At 32.3% G+C, this 19,300-nt stretch overlaps 3 protein-coding genes across 3 annotated transcripts in view; 1 reads left to right on the top strand and 2 right to left on the bottom strand.

The window, feature by feature from the left end:
* The window catches only part of LOC135133333 (pre-mRNA-processing factor 6), a 29,172-nt gene extending 17,703 nt beyond the window's left edge, over positions 1-11,469 (bottom strand). Inside the window, exons 1-4 of the mRNA XM_064061713.1 lie at positions 11,245-11,469; positions 11,130-11,189; positions 11,009-11,075; positions 10,757-10,956 (exon numbers count right to left, since the gene is read on the bottom strand). Coding sequence (XP_063917783.1) covers positions 10,757-10,956; positions 11,009-11,075; positions 11,130-11,189; positions 11,245-11,345 — 428 coding nt within the window. The 5' untranslated portion in view covers positions 11,346-11,469. The remainder of the gene's footprint in view (positions 1-10,756; positions 10,957-11,008; positions 11,076-11,129; positions 11,190-11,244) is intronic.
* Positions 11,470-11,490: 21 nt separating this feature from the next.
* Positions 11,491-13,002, top strand: LOC135133334 (chitinase domain-containing protein 1). Its single transcript, XM_064061714.1, has 5 exons — positions 11,491-11,836; positions 11,888-12,062; positions 12,107-12,310; positions 12,361-12,748; positions 12,801-13,002. Exons 1-5 carry the CDS (start codon positions 11,573-11,575, stop codon positions 12,940-12,942), a joined length of 1,173 nt encoding a protein of 390 aa, XP_063917784.1. The 5' UTR covers positions 11,491-11,572; the 3' UTR covers positions 12,943-13,002.
* LOC135133335 (short-chain dehydrogenase/reductase family 16C member 6) lies at positions 12,981-19,028 on the bottom strand. Its single transcript, XM_064061715.1, has 6 exons — positions 18,881-19,028; positions 16,840-17,099; positions 16,409-16,644; positions 13,468-13,629; positions 13,214-13,413; positions 12,981-13,150 (listed from the first exon to the last, which is right to left on the bottom strand). The coding sequence occupies exons 1-6, from the start codon at positions 18,907-18,909 to the stop codon at positions 13,048-13,050; spliced, it is 990 nt and encodes a 329-aa protein (XP_063917785.1). The 5' UTR covers positions 18,910-19,028; the 3' UTR covers positions 12,981-13,047.
* Between the last annotated feature and the right edge of the window lie 272 nt (positions 19,029-19,300).

The following is a 19,300-nucleotide window of genomic DNA, read 5'->3' as shown; positions in this document are numbered from 1 at the left end:
TCACGATGGACCATTAATATCGTGTTGGTAACTATCAAAGTCACAAAAATTATAAAAATTGGTTTTTGAACACCCCCAATTGAAAAGGGATTGTTATATTTATTAGTATTGCTTTCCAGACGAGTCTGGTTTTCTTTATCGCTATGACAATTTATGGCACGCTGAGATATGAAATAATTTAGAGCCACTTAAAAAAAATCAGCAGACATATATTTTTCGACTTCGCATTCATAATCAAGCACCCAAATGAGTGTTTTCAACATTATATTTTTAATTAGAATTAAATTTTATCATGAAAAGTACAATTATTATAAACATTAATGCCACATTGGATGTGTCTTGGGCACTTAGATTAATGCCACATAAGGGCGATTCTCATAATATTTTGCTGAAATTACTGTCACGTGATTCATTTAACTGCAGCTGAGTTCTGAAGCATCCGGACAAATTTAGATTTAGACCTTCCAAAGATACTGAGTGCTACTTTGGGCAATTTCTTGTATTTCTGGGAGAGTAAGATTGTCTTCACCTTCACACATACAAAATGTGACAACAATCGGTTCAGTACTTTCATAGATTATCTGTCTAATAAAAATCGACATGGGCAGACAACAGCCAGGCAGCAACCCGAGACATACTTTTTCGTACTTTACAAGTCATGAATGGTCGAGAAAACATGAAAGTGTACATTCGTCGAAGGGACCCTATTACATACAATGCTTCCTCGGGAAGTAAAAAAGGAGCGAAGTAGAAAAAATAGTATACAATATACGTTTCATAAAACATTTTAGAGCACGCATCCCATAGAAAACTGGTATAACCACTCGTTTTCTAATTTTGGAATTCATACTCTAAAATAACGTCTTATAAAACTTGTTTTTTAATATGGTGTTTGTTAACACTGCTACATATTCTAGTAATATGGCAGTAAATAATCGTAATACTAATTGTATGTCTTAACTAATGTTACAGCAATAAAAGTTGTAATATTTATGTAACAACAAATTATTCGTCTGTTATTCCTAGATCGCCTTAATTCAGTTTAATGAGAATGTGTAATGGTTATAATAGTTACGAAAAATTTTAAATTGCTCTTCTTTCTCTTCTATTCAAAAGTATAATCGTGATGAAAATTATTATTTCTACTATTTATTCAATATCTTGCCAAGAAAAATATCTACAATGGGCATAACAAATCTGAAATTTAAGTAGCATTTACTATTCAAAATTTACGATGAATTCATTAACTGTTGGTGGAGCTGATCAGACCAATTGCGATTGAGCATGTCCTACTGAGAAGATGGTAGCGGACATTCTGACCAAGAACATTACCAAAGCTAAACATGAAAACTGCGTTAAATGTGTTAGGGAGAGACGCAATTGATAATAATAGTTTTCGTTTTATAAAGTAGTTGAGGTTCGAGAGGAAGTGTTAAGCCATTGGAACGTTCGTTCCCCACTTTACTTTATTTATACAGGGTTAGTATAAAGTCCCCGAAGAATTGAATAACCTTGTTGTTTGAAAAGCTTTTTTTTGGAAATTTTGTGTGGATATGTAGTTAAATATAGCAACTTGATTACAATGTTTTTCCTTTTTTATCGCTTTCGGTTTGACACACAAGGCCGCCTACCTTTTTTTTTAATGGAACACCCAGAGTTTTTTCACATTTTTTGATGAATTCACAAAAAAATACCTAGACCCGGTTTATAGAAAACGACATTAAAGTTAATTCGCGATTGACTTTAGATTGAGGTCCGTTCCTTGTAAATTCGCTTTTCTATAAATCGGCCCCTAATATTGTAAAATCACGTCATCTTTGAAGATACTAATAAAATAATAAACTATGAGTGGGACTACAATAAATGTTCAAGGTATTCTCCGTTGGCAGTGTTTTAATTGATCAACAAAATGTCTCACTGAATTATGTATGATTTTTTTCAAGTAACAGCAGGTTTCAACACTAAAGGAAGAGCGAAGCAGCGAAAACGAATGCGTATAACTAAATGCAACATCGCGCTGCTTCAACATAAACGGTTGCATTTAATTACATGCATTCATTTTCGCTACTTCGCTCTTATCGTTGCTCTCTTCGCTTAGCGTTGCTCCAACATAAACGCACTCTTTAAGTCGCACACACACCTGGACTTATCCATCCTCAAAAATTCAGAGAGAAGCTAGAACAATAATGATATTAGCGATTTAAACCACTCGAACGTTGATCAAGTTGGCTTACTTTCATATATCAATGTGTTGAATACAGACTGTTTATACGACTCATATCTAGATTTAAAAAAAAGTATATGTTGAAATGGATTTGTTGACTCGTTCTTATAATTGATCATGAGCAAAAAATTGCGCACAACATATGAAATTAACGTATTTGTGCGTGTTGCCGCCCTTTGTACACGTGCGTCAACTTTCTGCGGGCTTCGGCCGACTCACTAGTTAAAATAAAACCATAGAGTCAATACGTCTTTTGTTCTTGTGTTGGATGGGACACTGGTCCTACGAGTTTCCATCAAATCAAACAATATTATAAACAGTGCGAGAGTATAAATTAACAACGGGACAATAATAGGTTTAAATAATTCATCAACATTCGAAGATGACATTTATTACCTTCTTCGAGGATCTTCTACTTACTGATATTTTCATATGCGTCTTAAGTACTTTGTTAGTATTTTTTGTTTTCTGCTACTACTGGAAAAAACGTTGGCTTTATTATCACACAATGAAAATGCCAGGCCCTTTTAATTTCCCAATAATTGGGGCTGCTTATTTGTTATTAGGAGAGCGTAAAGGTAAGTTTTTTTTGTACATATTCCGAAAGAATAATAATTTTTTTATGCAATAACAAGGGGTTCGTTTAATTTAAATTAAAAAATATAATATGGCTTAACAGTGTAAAAATTTGTACCTATTTATATATATTTCTAGAATGTTTGAACATTATATTGAAGCTTACAACACAGTATCCACCAATATTTAAACTGTGGATGGGGCCAGACCTATATGTTTGCACAACTCGACCAGAAGATATCGAAATTATACTTCCTAACGTGTTAAATAAGGGTGAATTTTACAACTTGGCTAAGGATTATTTTAATGGTTCCCTACTTATTGCACCACGTAATTTACTAAACAGAAAGTCAGTGGTCAAAATGATTTTCAACAATGTTTTCAGTAAACATATGGAAAGAACACAGAAAAATCATAAATCAAACTTTCAACACAAATGTACTAAAGTCTTTTGTTCCAATACTAACCAAATATGCAAATATTTTAAGCGATAATTTGAATAACTTGTGTGGTTACAGTATAGAACCGAAAGATATTTTTCCTGTTTTATGGAAATTCACATTCGAGTCTGCATGTGGTATGTCTTTGGTAAATTGACGTTGTAATTTTTAATCTAGAAATTTTAGAAACTCTAGGAGACGTAGATGCAAATCTAATAAATGAGAAAGATACATTTTTATCTGGAATTTTCAGATATGAAGACTTATTAACAGAACGGTTTTTCAATCCACTTTTACAAAGTGATTTCTTCTGGAAATATTCTGCCCTCAAAAAAGAGGCAACAACTATCACAGAGAAAGCTCGTGATTTTGTGGAACAGGTTTGTGTATGAGAACAGAAGAGACATATTTTAAAATAAAACATTTTCAGATAATACGTATTAATCGATATTCCAAGAGTAATAGTAGCCAACAAACGCAAGATGTTGAATGTATTATTTTTGCGGAATTAAGTATTTGTTGTAACGCTAATGTATCATTTCAGACGAATCTGTAAAAAAGAAACGTTTTATAAATTATCTACTGGAACTGCGTGACTCGAAGAAACTGACGCATGAAGAAATTTTACAGGAAACTCCTCTCATGCTTTTCGCATCTAGTGAAACAACTGCAATCACCATAAGTTCGGTGTTGCTAGTGTTTGGACTATATCACGATATTCAGGTTCGCTAGTCAATGTTTTAGAAAATAACTGAATCCACATATTTGTCTACCGCAGGAAAAAGTCTTCAAAGAAATAAGTTCAATTTTAGGAACTAGTGACAGAAACTTCACAACACAAGATATAAACAATATGGATTATTTGGATCGTGTTATTAAAGAAACGATGAGAATATTTTCTCCAATACCAATTATATTAAGAACTTTAGATCAAGATGTTACTCTAGGTCCTTAAAAACCATTTTCGTAATCCCTACAAATATTTAATAGTTCTATTGCAGACACGTATGTTCTCCCGACAGGTACAAGGGTGGGTTTTCCAATTGCAACATTGCACAGAAGAGCAGATTTATGGCCGGATCCTTTTAAGTTTGACCCAGACAGATTTCTACCTGAAGAAGTTCAAAAACGAAATCGCTTTACTTATATTCCTTTCAGTTACGGCGCAAGAAACTGTATCGGTTTAAAATATGCTATGTTATCGATGAAAATTATCCTTGCAACTATTGTCAAAAATTACAAAATAGTGGAAACAGTGGATTACAAAAATATTGAAGATATTGATTACTATTTTTTCTTAGTATCGAAAGCAAAAAAAGGTTATCGAGTAATATTCGAAAAAAGGAATGAACAAAAATCAACCTAATCTCACATTTCATCTATACCTGAATTTGGATGTATTTTAATTGTTAACGGTTAGTTTTTAGATGCTCATGTAAACTATATCTTGTTTATTTACATACATGATTCCAATGATTCAGATTATAATAGTTAATTGTACTCAAACACTGTAATTATCATGTACTGCAGGATCGATGTACAACAGTCGTGGCGAAACTCCCATAAAATGTCTGTACCTGAATTAAAAGAACTTATGTAATACGATTTTATTAGCTTCACTTGGATATATGTGTGTATATAATGGAATCATTCAATAAAATTTTCACCCACTTCGAGACGTCTCAATTATTTAAAATTTTGTTCACGTAGATCTATCTATCAAGAACCCGATGGCAATACAATAATTTCATAACTATGATTTGGTATTCTCAATAGTTAATCGTTATTTACGCATAAAATCATAGACTAAATTTTCTATGTTTGTTTCAGTATTTTGTATATTTTTTTTTTATGTAGGTTTTAAATACATATTATGATATGACAGTATTCATGATTATTGTTAAATCGTTAAAAAAAGTGACAGCCCGGTAAAAATTTTTACCCATCTAGCGCGTAAAGAGATTCTTTACACGTAGAGACAAAGATAAATACACAGACGTTTACGATTCAGTATACCATTAAAAAACACGTATCAGTGCAGTAGTTATTACATACAACAAACAAAATTAATCAATTATTTTTCTGTTATTTAATGTTTATTCAATAAAATAAATTAATGTATTCGACTTTTTTTAATTTGCTCTATGTAAGTAAGGTCGTATAAGAGATATAGGTTCAACACATGCGTGAAGAATTGTTTACTGTCATGTGCTTGTGTTAAAAAATCCATTTCACGCAGTTGTTATACAATACATTATTCCATTCATTTATGTTAAATTCGAGTAATTACCGTGATTATAAAAGATCACTTTATAATACAAGATTAAGCGCAACAGTTTTAAACGCATTAGTTTTTTCGAGGTTTCTTTTTAAAAAGAACTCAGAATTTTAACATTATTTGTCGATTAATTTATTGTAAAACAATAAAAAAATTGTTTTGTTGTTAAAAAAATTATTATTCTCAAGGTAAACAGCATTACATAATAAAAACAAAAGCTTCCGTCGACCTCTACCAAAAATAACATTTTACGTACTTATAATTTTTGGTCAAAAAAATGGTCCTTTTTTCAACACTTAACACTTCTCGTTCGCTCTAGATACGGCACAGTGCTGGCTTGGTGTTTTTTAGCAGCGTGTACGAATAACATAACCATTTTAATTTTCATTTTGAGTATTATTATTATTATTATTAATAAAAGATAAAGGGCAGAGGGCAAGCCCTCTTATGCCCCTGGAACTGTACAATTACAAACAATATGTTAACAATTTATAAACTATCAATTCTAGATTTAAAAATATTTACATTAGGAGTCTGGACGACTTCCTCCGGCAACTTGTTCCAAGTGTCAACCACTCTGTTTGTTACGAAGTGTCTTACAGTTGTGCGAAAGTTCTTCTTTTTCAATTTGAAGCAATAACTTCTAGTTCTGGAGTATGGGCATAAGGCCTATAAATTCTGCATCAATGGATTCTCGAGCCTCAACGATTTGAAGGTGAAAATTACATTCCCTCTAATTTTTTTGTCCTTCAATGTGGGTAACGACACAAAGGGTTATTACCATAGGGAAGACGAGTACTGACTCCAAACCTTGTAGTACTGACTCTAAAGGATTTTGATCTTCAATGAGCACAGGCCACCAAACGTTATTTGCAAACTCCAGTACTGGTCTTATAAAATTTTTATACAACTTTAACTTGGTGCTTAGTCTTGGTTTTATAAAAGATCTTTGGAGTAAGTACCCAAGGGAATTTGCTTTTTAATGACACTCACGATGTGATCACTCCATGTCAATTCTGAGTTTACTATTACACCTAGACCCAATTGAGTATTAGTACTGGTTAATACTACTCCATCCATTGAGTAAACATAATTGCATAGTCAGTGTCAGATCGGCTATTCTTGAATCGCTTCCACAATGCTCTATTTTTACAAACCATCTGGAGTAATGTTTTTACTAATCCACGGTTTTTCCGTTGAACGAGTCACAGTTTGTTTAACAGTATTTTTGTCAACTAAGTGCTCTTTAAATATGATCCAGTTATCATCTACAGACACCGAACTCAACAAAGTCTCCCAGTTACTGATGTCATGGTTCAGCACTGCATAGTCAGTATAAAATTTAGTGAAAACTCTTCTCATACCCTGAAGATTACAACAAAGTTGCAGCTGTGCTGACAAAGTAACATGGTCAAAAATACCAACAGGAGAACCGTAACTCAAATTTGAAAGAAGATTCACGTCTGACAATATTATGAGATCGACGGTGTTTGATTCTGTCTGTATCTCGTGGGTTTATTCACAACTTGACATAAATGACTACTTTATAAAATCGACTAAAAGTTGTGAAGATTGGTCCGAACCGTGATTAGCGATGGATTATTATTGGTTATTTGCGGCATATTAAAGTCTTCGAAAATAAGAAGATTGTCATGGTCATTTGCCAATTCCGTCAGGCTTTGAAACAGGTGAACATCGATCACAATGTTGTTGAAGGAGTCTTATAAATACGAAACATACTTGACGATAGGAATTTTTTATAAATAATGATTCGACATTATCAAGAACAATATCTAAAGGTGATACAGAAAAATTGGAAATTATTTGGGTAGACAAATAGATGCATACCTCCCCCTCTTCCTGATTTACGATCTGATCAGTAAAGAATATAATTTGGTAATGATACTATTGAATCCGTAATATGTATTTTTGAATTCAACCAAGTTTCAGTTATTAAGAGTATAGTAGGTTTCTGTTGAGTAACGAGAACTGTTAAATCATCAAACTTTGCGGTCAGAGATCCAAGATTAGTGTACATGATTGAGCAATTAAAAATCTGGTCGACCAGATCCTTACTACTAAAATAAATACATATTGTATTGTTCGCTATACGAGAAGCAAACAGTATGTTTTTAGGTTGTATAATTTCTCCCACTGCAACGACATAGTCTGTGAGTTTCAGGTCACTAATTACATTTAGGACAATGGTTTGTTCTTTTTTTGGAAACTGAAAAAGTTGAAATTGAACTTGTTGACATTTTGGCAGAACCCAGCCAAACGGCTGTTTATTTGGTTCCCGAAGAATCAGGGGGACACAAATAAGTTATCTGACCACAACTAGCACTGTTTTGATAAGTCAGGTTCACAAAAAGAGTGCAAACCGATTCTAGGCCTTCTTAACCAATTTACAAATCCGATGCAAAGATGAAATCTTTATAACTGCTACATCTTGAGGTGTGGTAGACGCCAATACACAAAATCGACAGTTATTTCGATTTAAATCACGGACACAGGTAGCTTTTCTTGCAGCACTTTGTTGATCAACCTTCAATCAATATCAATGTCAATTATAATGAAAATAAGGAGTTGTTGCATTTTTAATTTGCTAGAATCTGGAAGTTCGACGGAAAAATGTAATATACACCTTGGCAAAAAACTGCCTATTTTAGACAAGTTTCCAGTTTGATGGCCGAGGCGTAGCCACCCTTGGTACAACATAAACAACTATTTCGCTAAAATTTATCATATTGGTTGCATAGTCCTTTCTCTAGTAAATATCCACTGTTGTTTTTTTTTTTTATTCTTACTCTCACTATTTTTTAAGTAAAACATGGCTGTAGGGGTTTGATAATTTGGAAATAAACAAACGTCAATTGTTAGATTAAAACTAAATGTAAACAAAATCAAAACAAGACCTTGTCACGATACCTCCTATACGGATAATGTTCTCTATATAACTGTACAGCACTGACCAAATATCAAAATCATATCAGTCTTTTCGTCGTTTCAGCACACTCTGCATCAATTCTGACGAATTGTCATTTTTTATATGATAGTATGTGACAGTACGTTTTACTATTTCCGTTTTTTTTTTTTTAAATACATAGTATGAAACATCAAAGATATGCTTGAAATTGTATTTGTGGTTGCATCTTGAATTTTAGGCGTGGAACCACAGTATAGACATATAGATATCATTCAGTAGGGACAACTCGCTATTTTTACTGACCCGTTTTCATGGGTGGTCGTTTGTCTTGTGACCGTATGAGGGCGCGCAACGCAAGGTACTTCTCTTTCTTACACATTGGGACATTGAACTGCGGTACTTTGGTTATCTAGTGACTTTAATGTGAAATATTTGAAATTTGGCAGTTTAGTTGCATTGGTTTTGACGATTTAAGGATAATCTTCCGGTGTAATTATTGCAGTTAAGTGTCATTTTCACAGAGACATTCTAAAAAGGATTGTTCATGTTTTAATGGGACCATTGTTTACTGTTTATTTTTTTTTTGTAAAAAAAATAAATAAAAAACGTAAAATCGTAATCAGAGAAGCGGGACCAAATCTAAATTTCAACACGGCATCTATGTTGTAGGGCGCTTAATTCATTATTTATTATTATAGAATGTGTGATTTCTAAGATCAACTAGTTACAAAATGTTATTGTTATTACACAATTTTTAATTCTTTTCCAAAAATTCATTTGCACAAAATGTAGTAAATTGGGTACACCAATCAATTTTAAATGAAGCGTTTGTGATGCTTTTTAAATTGGGTGGCGATATCTAGAAATATTTTAAGCAACGACCACCGATGACGGGTCAGAAAGATCAAAGGCACCGACACGAGTTGTCCCTACTGAATGATCTCTATACTGTGGTGGAACTTCCTTGTGAATAATCCGTACATGCAGTCATTGGAAGTAATTCAATTACAGGTTATTCATTACTGTAATTCAATTCCTTTTTAAGTAATGAGTAATTGTAATGCATTACTTTTCAAAAAATGTAATCGGTGACTGTAACGAATTACTTTTTTTGAGCAATTCAGTCACTTTTACAATTACTTTTTGCAATCACTTTTAACCCACATGCTCAAAAATATTGTTTAGTTTTGAATTTGTTAAGAAACCCAGTAACCATAACATAAGCTTTTCATCATTTTAAGGGTGAGCTAAAGCATATTCCAGCATAGGGAAATACATATAAACTTCTGTCTAAATTTTTACCAAAAATAAAATTTTCAAAAAGGTACATTAGTAGAAATTGTATTAAAAAATCCATTGCGCTTTACAGAAATAAAATATTTTAATAAATAATTGAGTAAACAGGGGCAGAATATTGTGGTCAAACAAATTTTAGCCATTTTTCTGGTTCACTCAAATATATAACAGGTAACCGATAGAGCCCGTCCTTTTAAATCCCCCATAAAAATTTTATGAGAGTGTCCACCCTCTAAAGTTTTCTAAATTTAATCTGTACGTCACAACACCAAGTAAAACGCAATTAAGGACAAATTTTTAAGTTTGCATTATCTTATAGCCCCCTTCTAAGCATTTAGGAACATCCTTTTTATTAAAGATTAAAAGATTTGCGTCCGCAGGTAATTATCGGTGGATTTACGATACATTTACACGTAGCCAATAAAATATTTTAAAATCTCCCACCAATACAAATTTTTGTTTAAAAGTTGTTGCAGTTGGCATCGAACTTTTATTTGTAGCTAGAGTGGAATAAAATTAGGCGCAAAAGAATAGGTTCTCCAATTTTTGGTAAAATATGTAACATGTAATAAAAATAAATCACTCACTGCATTTTTTGATTCTAACAAGTTTTTCCTTGATCCTTTGGACCCATACAACAAATATATAAAATTGTGTCATCAAATTTTTTAAAGTGCAAAAAGTAATTGTTAAAGTAATGCATTACTTTTTAGTATTAAATTTGATTTTTGTTAGTAGTATAAAATACATAAATTTTCCTGTTAATAAAATTAATTCATATTCATTTACCATTAACAACAAAAAGTTATTTACCCAGAACTTCTCTTAGCCCTGAAGTGCAATTTTTAATTAACACTACTTTTTTTGTATTTTTTCTTATTAAATCAGTAATTTAATTTAAAATTGTTCATATTTTGTTCGTAAAGAATTTTTGCAGTAGTTATGTTTCTACATTATAAACTTTTTTTGTTTTTGTTCAAATGAAAGATGTGATCACACAAAAAGTATGTCTTTACCTTTCCTGTCGATATTTCTCCAATTCCTCCCGTAAACGTTTCTCCCTATATTCTTTACGTTTCTCATCCATCCTTTTATCAATGGCTTCATAAATTGCATCCGCTTCAGCATCATCCTTATCATATGGATCCTTGGAAAATAGTGACCCTCCATATCCACTAAATTCATCATAATTTGAGTCATTCAAATCTTCTTCTTCCTGAAACAAAATTATAAACATTACCGTAAAAATGCTAATAAGTGACATGTACTTCTTTCTCTTCCTCTTCTTCTTTCTTTTTCGTTCGTTTGGCAGCGGGAGGTGCATGTCGATCATCCCTTAAAAAAGATAATTCGTAACTCAATATTTATACAATTTATGTGATGGCTTACGAAACATCATTAGCATCTCTGGCTGGACCGATATCTGATCGTGTCGTAAATCCTGTAGCACTGAAATAACAATAACATAAGCAACTACACTTATTCACCTATTTACAAAACTTACCCTCTACCAACACCAGCAACATAACCTAGTGGTGCAGGGACTCCCAGAAAATGTTTCTTGTTACGGTTAACAAGTGCCTGTGGAGGTGCGGCCATCATCATGAAATGTTGTCTATTGTTCTTGTAAAAATGAGCAAGAAATAAGTAAAGTAAATATTTCGATTATTATAACCTCAAACAGCAACGGGTCACCAACAAAACGTCAAGAATCGCTTTTTGACAGAATAAATTTTCGACAGCAAAAACGTCTAACAACTTTTTCACATCAACAAACGTCAATATATAACTTAACCTCATTTTGTTTGCGTCTAAATTCCAAATTGTACATAATGTTATCTTTACTAATTGTTTTTGTCATAATTGACTCTTACACTCATCTTTGCACGGAAGCTACTTTAACACCAAAGTCACGAAAAAATGACGATTTAAGGTTAGCCAAAATTAAAAGCGGCCCCCAGAACTTGACGGTTTTTGACCGAAGTTTAGTTACCGAGACGGTTGTTCCTAAGGAAATTTTACAGAATTATCAGGGGTACTTTCGAGAAGTTGATGACTTTCAATTTGAGGGTCATGTATTGGGTTATGTTACACCTGTGTGTTCGGAAGTATTTTTTAAGGTAACTTATTCATCAGTTGTGTTTTAGTGGAATAGTGAAGGTTACGATATTGCCAAAATTTTTGGTAATAAGTTTACCTACATAAGTCCTGTTTGGTTAGAAGTGAAGCGACCAGTGGTGTATGAACTAAGCGGAACCCATGATATTGATAAAAAGTGGATGGTTCATGTGCGAAACGCGGGAAGAGAAAGAAAACTTAAGAGTATGAATTTCTTTATGCACTTTTTCAGCTAACAAATGATTTAGTTCTTCCTAGAGTTTTGTTTAGTAGCCTTGGTGAAAAAGATATTAATGATTTATTTTCCAATCCCAAGCACGCAAAACAGTTGATCAAGTTACTAATTGAAACGGCAAGTTCAAATCGTTTTGATGGATACGTTATAGAAATTTGGCCGCAACTGGAAATGCCAATGAACTACCAGCCTCTTGTAGACTTTGTAAAAACTATTGGTAAAATCATGTTTAGTGCTGTTGAAAAGAGTTAAATGAATTTTTATTAGGTGATAGCTTAGCTCTTGAAAATCTAGAGATGATCCTAGTCATTCCTCCTAAACGGGGACGTAATTTACCATTTAACGAAAATCACTTTAATTCATTATATAATCACACTACTGCGTTTTCCTTAATGACTTATGATTATTCAAATCCTCGCAGACCCGGACCTAACGCTCCGTTATCTTGGGTTGAAGACTGTGTTAAAGCTGTATCTAGTGATCAACAAAAACGCCACAAAATATTAACAGGCTTTAATTTTTATGGCAACCATTATGCAGAAATGGGCAGTAAGCCAATAGTGGGGCATGAATTTATAAAAAAGTTAGAAGAGAAGCTAAAAAACGCAAAAATGATGTATGACCCACAGATAGCTGAACATTATATTGAATACGAGTAAGTGTGAATAAATTGTTTGTTTCTAAATTTATATTACTAATATTTACAGTGAATCCAATGGAAAACATCTTCTTTTTTATCCAAGTCTTTATTCTATTAACAAGAGAATTGAATTGTGCAAAAAACTAGGAACAGGCATCTCTATTTGGGAATTGGGACAAGGACTGAAGTATTTTTATGATTTGTTATGATTTTTTATTAAACGTTTTTTAGTTTTTTCACAAAAAAATAAATAAAACCTATCACTATCACCTTACGTTTTACTAGTATTGTGACTACATAACTTTAACACGACATCAGGCAGCTTCAACTTCTTCAAAGTTTCTCATTCCCATCATTGATTGTGGCCCTTGAATTATTCTGTAAATAAACGCCCACGCAAGTTTGGCTGGAATAAAACTGAAAAGAGTGGATAAGCTGAAGTAAGTACTTGACATTCATTGTATAATGTGGGTTCATTACTTTTTAATAGGAAGAAAGAATCTGGAGAAAGTGGGTATTGTAACGTAAACTTCTTCATTTTTGATTGCTGTAATTATCCTTTTTGCCACTTCTTTTGGTTCTAACATCTTCAGATTCCTAGGTTTACATCCTGCAAACATTCCGGTATTTATGAAATAGGGGCATACAAGAGTCATTTTGATATTATGATGTCCGTGTGTCTGCAATTTGATAACATTAATAATTTACAATTTTTTCAAACAGACTACACTTACTTTCAGCTCAATTAGTAAACTTTCATGTAAGCCTATAGTTGCGTGTTTGGACGCACTATAATCTGTACATTTATAAGTTCCTAGTAATCCTGTCAGACTTCCAACCGTGACAATATGTCCTTTGCCAGTTTTTATCATATGTGGTAAAAATGCTTTAATTGTCTGTAAATTTAATGTTTGTAGTCAATTCTCTTAGAAATCACACTTTCAACATTTTTTAATGTTTAAATACTAGTAGTAATATTTTAAAATTAATAAATATATCTAATTTCGCCGGATTTCATTTTTAAGAAATGACTTAAGACAAGTTGTTGCTACATTTTCTTAGTAGTTGTTAAACCTAAAGATCGATGTCCGGATACCAGGTGATTCAGTTTAATGGTTACAAAGAATATAAAGGTAACTTCTGTCAAATCTGTATAGAAATAGCTATAGCTTTTTGGTTTCAAATACAGTCGGCTATATTTTAAAGGTCTGTTATTATTATTTTTACTTTCCGAGCATAAGCGAAGGAGGTGTAGATACGTACTAAGTAGTCGAGTCCATCGGGCGACTTGCCAATTTCATATTTTCTCGACGTTTCATGACCCCTAGAGGACGAAAAAAGTAGTCTCCCGTTTCCGTCTGTCTGTCGTCTGTGTCGATTTTTATTAGACAGGTAATCTCCGAAACTAATGGATAGATTGTTCTTAAATAGGTAAACCTATATTTGTAAATTTGGCTGATCATGTGTACCCACCAACAATTAGACGAGGTCATCTCAGAGGATTCTAAATTAAAATGATTCAAATGTTATACAATAATATACTCTTATACTTCTGGTGTACGAATCCATTTCGAGTTTTCTCTCTAAACGGCCAAATTTTCGCAAAAAAAATTCACAGTGCGTAATACGAAGCGACCAAGGTTTTCCGTGGCGCCCGCATTCACAAAAATAGTAGAAAATTGTAGATATAGAAGAATCTACAAATGCAGCTTTATATCGAAATTCTACTGGCAATTTCTAAAAACACTCGACATCTTTTATAATAAAACTTTTCACAGAATGAAGCACGGTATCATCCGCTTATTTTCGAAAATAATTAACGTCAGTGAAGTCACCAGGGAGCCTATGGTCAAAGATTCTTGTTAAAGATACTTGTATGCTCAACAACTACGTCGATATTTGAAAATATACGAATATTTTATCTTTCTTTACAAAAAAGCGGAGACTATCATCTTAAAAAATCAAAGGTATTTACTCCAGATTAGATACATGGATTTTTTTAAGCTATACGCACCCGACGAAAATTACCTAATGATGATGGTAAGTATCATTGTTGTTACAGGGAGTTACATGATAACATGTGTGATAAGTTGTGGAGAAGAACTATGCAGTCCGACGCTTGATGGCATCAAGAATCAAAACAGTTTCCTTATTATAACGATTCTTCCCATCAAAATCAAAATCTAATACCTATAGTTTTTCCATATCACAGATAAAGAAGACGAAAAATGTAACTACTTTTCGATAACTTTAAAATACGCCAGTCTTATTAGACCTGAAGGCTGAAAGGTTAATGGAACATTAATCTTATGAAATATTACTTGGTAAGTCATCCGCAAAAGACGGTTTACTGATAGCCGGGTATCAAATATATAGACAATTGAGTGCGGCGTTCCATAGAGGTTCGTATTTGGGCCCCTCTTATTTCTAGTCTATGTTAATGATTTTCCAAATTATTTATATACCTAATTTCATGGTCACTAATTGTGCCAATTATTATAGGTACAACAATTGTATCGATGACGACCAGTAACAAACGGAAATAGCAACTGCAAAATGCCTTAGTATTGTCACTGATACTAGAATAGTGTCGTAGACATTTTCGTTGCAGACTATCTATTAACTGCATATTTTTCTTTTCTTCAAAACATCTTTTTACAAGCTATTTATTTCTGATAGTGCTCATAATTAATAAGTAACATTCGTAATATAATTCGACTTACGTAAAACAACAATTTATTGAAAACATTTTTTGTTGAATTCTTTTAAAATTCGGAATTATACTCCAAGTAGTTAAACTCTACTGAGACGACTAAATAGTGAATATTGGTAGCCCCCAAACTACTTATTAGGTACCGATTGTAACAGTTATAATCTGCAATGCTTGCCTGCTTTTGGCTTGTTTGACGAAAAGGCCAAAAGGATAGAGTTTTTTTTCTGATTCATAGAATCTTTGTTGCAAGCAACTGGAGAGAAGATCCAGGATGTAAATTATCATTACCATAATTACCTTCCCTTCCTAGAGTTTTTTCTACAATAGTTACCATTCCACTAGTTATTTTCTTAAAAAGCAACTTTGGTAAACTTGTCAAAATGATAGAATAGATTGTGAAAAAGTAATTATTTCCGATTAATTTTTTTTAATGGGTTATTAAATTTTTACGTGGTGCTAAGTACTTAGTATACTTTACATCCTTTTTTTAATGCTTGGAATTTAATTTTGGAACATTATTTCATTATTAAAAAACAGTTACAGAAAAACTTTTCATGTAATTCGTAAACCCTGGCATTGCCGAAGTAGTCATGTAGAATCATAGAATACCAAATGTAACTGTGCGTCGACACGTATAATAGTCACTTCACCAATTGCTTAACTAAGTTATTGAACGGGTTTTCATTAATCCCTACAGAATTTTTCTCTAACAAAAACGTCCTGATCTAATAACATTATTAACGGTAGACGAGAAATTTGACTTGGCTGTCTAGCGTTAGCTTGAGAACGTTTATTGTATATCATACGTTATTAAGTGTTAAAACTAAATATGATCTACATCATCTACATAAATATATCTTTGCTTAAAAAAGCCAAAAGAAAATGCAGCAAAATTTGAGATCTTTAGAAAGCGTAGTTTCTAAAACGGAAGTGATCTTCCCTCTTAAAAATTATCGGCTTACCCAATAATGAGAAAGTATGTTCACTTTGAAAGTTTTCTCAATCATGTGATCGGGAATCTCCAAAAACGTCTGCCCACATACAATTCCAGCATTGTTTAAAATAATATCCACAGGTCCAACGTCAGACTTAACTATATCAGCATATTTGTAAACGTTCGCCCGATCAGATATATCGACTGGATATGTGTGAACTTTGTGACCCTGTGATTCTATTTTTTCCTGCACTTTTTCCAAAGCTGAAAAAAAACATTGTCTTTACGCAAATGTTTTTGTAATGCTAAAAGGCACACGCGTAATTTCCATTAGAAAAACGAAACTTAATAATTTACGTGTTCTTGTCCCACTTTCCATGCGCTCTGACCAAGACTTTCGCTTCACATTCGCTTTTACTTTTTTCGACTCATTACATTAATTTATCTATAATATTTTACCTTTTTCATTGTTATCCCAGATGACGACAATGGCTTTTTGTCTGACAAGCCTGATAGCGAGTTCTTGACCTACGCCTCCGGCTCCGCCAGTGAGAAGGATGATTTTACCTCGAAGATCTTTCTGTTTGCGTAAGAACGTTGGGGTTACGGTCAATATCAAGGCTTCACTGACGTAATAGATAGCTAGCCAACTCAAAATGACCAAATCTAGGACTTTTATGATGACTTTCTGTATACGGTTCAAAACGAACGAAATGGCCCTTAAAAAGTGATTTAGTGAGAAATTAAAAATTATCAAGTATCGTAAATAAGTTTGACACATTTTAAAAATTAAGTGGGGGTTAATTCTTAATTATCAATGTTTTTAGACTCAAAACAAGCTTTTTTGAAGCAGATTTTGGGTTGTAAAGATAGGTGCTGCTGACTTATATGTGCAAAAACAACACAAAATCATTTTTTATTAGTGAGTCTAGAACACAAATCATAAAAATAAAAGATAAATTAAAAAAAATATTTTGATTATTTACTACTCAGTACCTACTTTTCAAATGGAGAGAACACCTTATATGTTTCTACAGATTTAGAATCTTTATAAAAAAAAGAAAAACACTATATCACAAAGTTGTAGGATATTTTCGAATTTGTCTTTAAAAATAAGCTTTACCAACTTTGTTGGGGTTGCTCCTAAAAATAATTCTAAAAAATCTAGTTTGGAAAAAAGTTTACTTATAGATGAACGCTAAAATGATTTAAAATACATGTCTCATTTGAATAATATGGGGAAATTGAGAATTTGCAAAATTAATAATTTAAAGTAACTAAAAAGTTTTGTGCAAAATGAAAACCATATGAAAATATGTTGAAAACTATTAATTTTACTGCGTATTTATACTTTATAACTCTGACGTTCAGTTTTGTACCTAGGAATTTCGACTTTATACTTTGAAATTTTTCCCGATTATAATTAATATTTTCATCGTTATTAAAGCATATTTTCTTTTAATTATTCCTCACTTTAGTTAATGATTGCCCATATTTTTTTCTATAATTTAATTTTCTTGTGTCAAGAATTAATTCACTTTCTTCGAGCGTTTGCATTTTATTTCGATATTAGTGGAACCAATGCTTTGCGAAAATCGCCTGTTGCTAATACATAGGTAAGCATTATGGTACATACTTATTATTTAATATAATTTCTTTTTCTGTGTCATTCTTAATTTTGGCATTTAAAATTAACACTATACCTGCCATAGTGAAATAATAGTTTTAGATTACAATACGCAACCAATCACTGTATAAGTAGTCATTTTTTAAATTTTATACATTTCCGGTAATTGGGTTTTTCTGTTGGAAATAAACGTATTATTATTACATTAACTATAAAAATAATTTGTGAAAGAGGTGGCAAATATTAAAGCGATAATTTCTTGAAAAGATTAAATATGTATGTACATTACAAGTTTACAGTTTTTCTGAGAAACGCGTATTTTATATCAACCAAAAATTTGAGGCGGTCAGTAAGAACGTAAGTGTATGGAAAAATATAACACACATGCAAATGGTGCGCCCAAATAACTGTTTAATGTTTTTTGTTTATGTTTGTAGGAGTTAATTTAAATAAAGTAAATAGTCATACATAATAAAATAAGTAATAAAGTAAAGTAAGCATAAGTGTAATCAAAATAAGCACCTTTTTTTTTTATAAAAATATCGTCTTGAAAATCGTTTACACTATACGAATAATTAATTAGTTGTTTGTATGTAACTGCAGACCTATAACCGTTATATAAATGGAACAGAAGTACAGGGTTTACTTTATCACAACGTACAAACTGTTTTTCCAATTGTTGAATGCCGTTAAAACGAATGCCTAAAAACACTAACGATTCAACAAAAAAATTTGAGTCTTGTTAATCTGGTTTTTAAACTTTTTGTGGGAGTAAAGTAGACTTGTTGCGGTGAATCGGTAACAAATAAATGTATGCAGTTAAGGAAAGTTGGAGTTCAAATAAAAAAAAGGAAAACCAAAAATTATACTCACTCGGTAGCACGATAATGAAAAGGGCGCATCTTCAATTTGATACAGTTGATAAAATAAATATTCCACGTACGTTAGCAAATAGAGTAACTGTTCACTACGCTGTGTGAATTTCAAATGCCGGCTTCTGCTGACGATGTGCAACAGTATAGGTATCCTCGCAATATCTCAGTCAGCAGGTCGACGGAGAAAATTCAGTTTGTTGACCTGTCCAAACCTTTCTCTTGCCAATCTTACGAACATCAGAGTTAAAGTCGAATCTTCAAACGATTAAATATAATAAACAAATGTTTGAAGTTGTGTGAACGTAAGTAAATAACTAATAGCTTTCTTCCAAAACACTATTAACATCAGAACTTCGATAATAATCCCTGATAACTGTAACTTCTATAGTTACATCTTTTTAGGACAACCCTTATAAAG

This window comes from Zophobas morio, unplaced genomic scaffold (genome assembly GCF_036711695.1).
Source record: "Zophobas morio isolate AGI-343-1 ecotype UQ-CSIRO unplaced genomic scaffold, CSIRO_AGI_Zmor_V1 ptg000021l, whole genome shotgun sequence".
Taxonomy (NCBI): Eukaryota; Metazoa; Arthropoda; class Insecta; order Coleoptera; family Tenebrionidae; genus Zophobas; species Zophobas morio.
This window is presented reverse-complemented; position numbering and strand designations above follow the sequence as displayed.

What these genes read in the sequence shown, in the direction of transcription:
- LOC135133334 (XM_064061714.1), top strand. Translation starts at nt 11,573, where the DNA reads ATGTTATCTTTACTAATTGTTTTTGTCATAATTGACTCTTACACTCAT. An exon ending in AAGAGAAAGAAAACTTAAGA is followed by an intron (nt 12,063 to 12,106) that starts GTATGAATTTCT and finishes CAAATGATTTAG; the next exon opens with TTCTTCCTAGAGTTTTGTTT. An exon ending in AGACTTTGTAAAAACTATTG is followed by an intron (nt 12,311 to 12,360) that starts GTAAAATCATGT and finishes AATTTTTATTAG; the next exon opens with GTGATAGCTTAGCTCTTGAA.
- LOC135133335 (XM_064061715.1), bottom strand. Translation starts at nt 18,909, where the DNA reads ATGCGCCCTTTTCATTATCGTGCTACCGA. An exon ending in CTGGGATAACAATGAAAAAG is followed by an intron (nt 16,645 to 16,839) that starts GTAAAATATTAT and finishes GTTTTTTTTCAG; the next exon opens with CTTTGGAAAAAGTGCAGGAA. An exon ending in TTCTTTCTTCCTATTAAAAA is followed by an intron (nt 13,151 to 13,213) that starts GTAATGAACCCA and finishes CACTCTTTTCAG; the next exon opens with TTTTATTCCAGCCAAACTTG.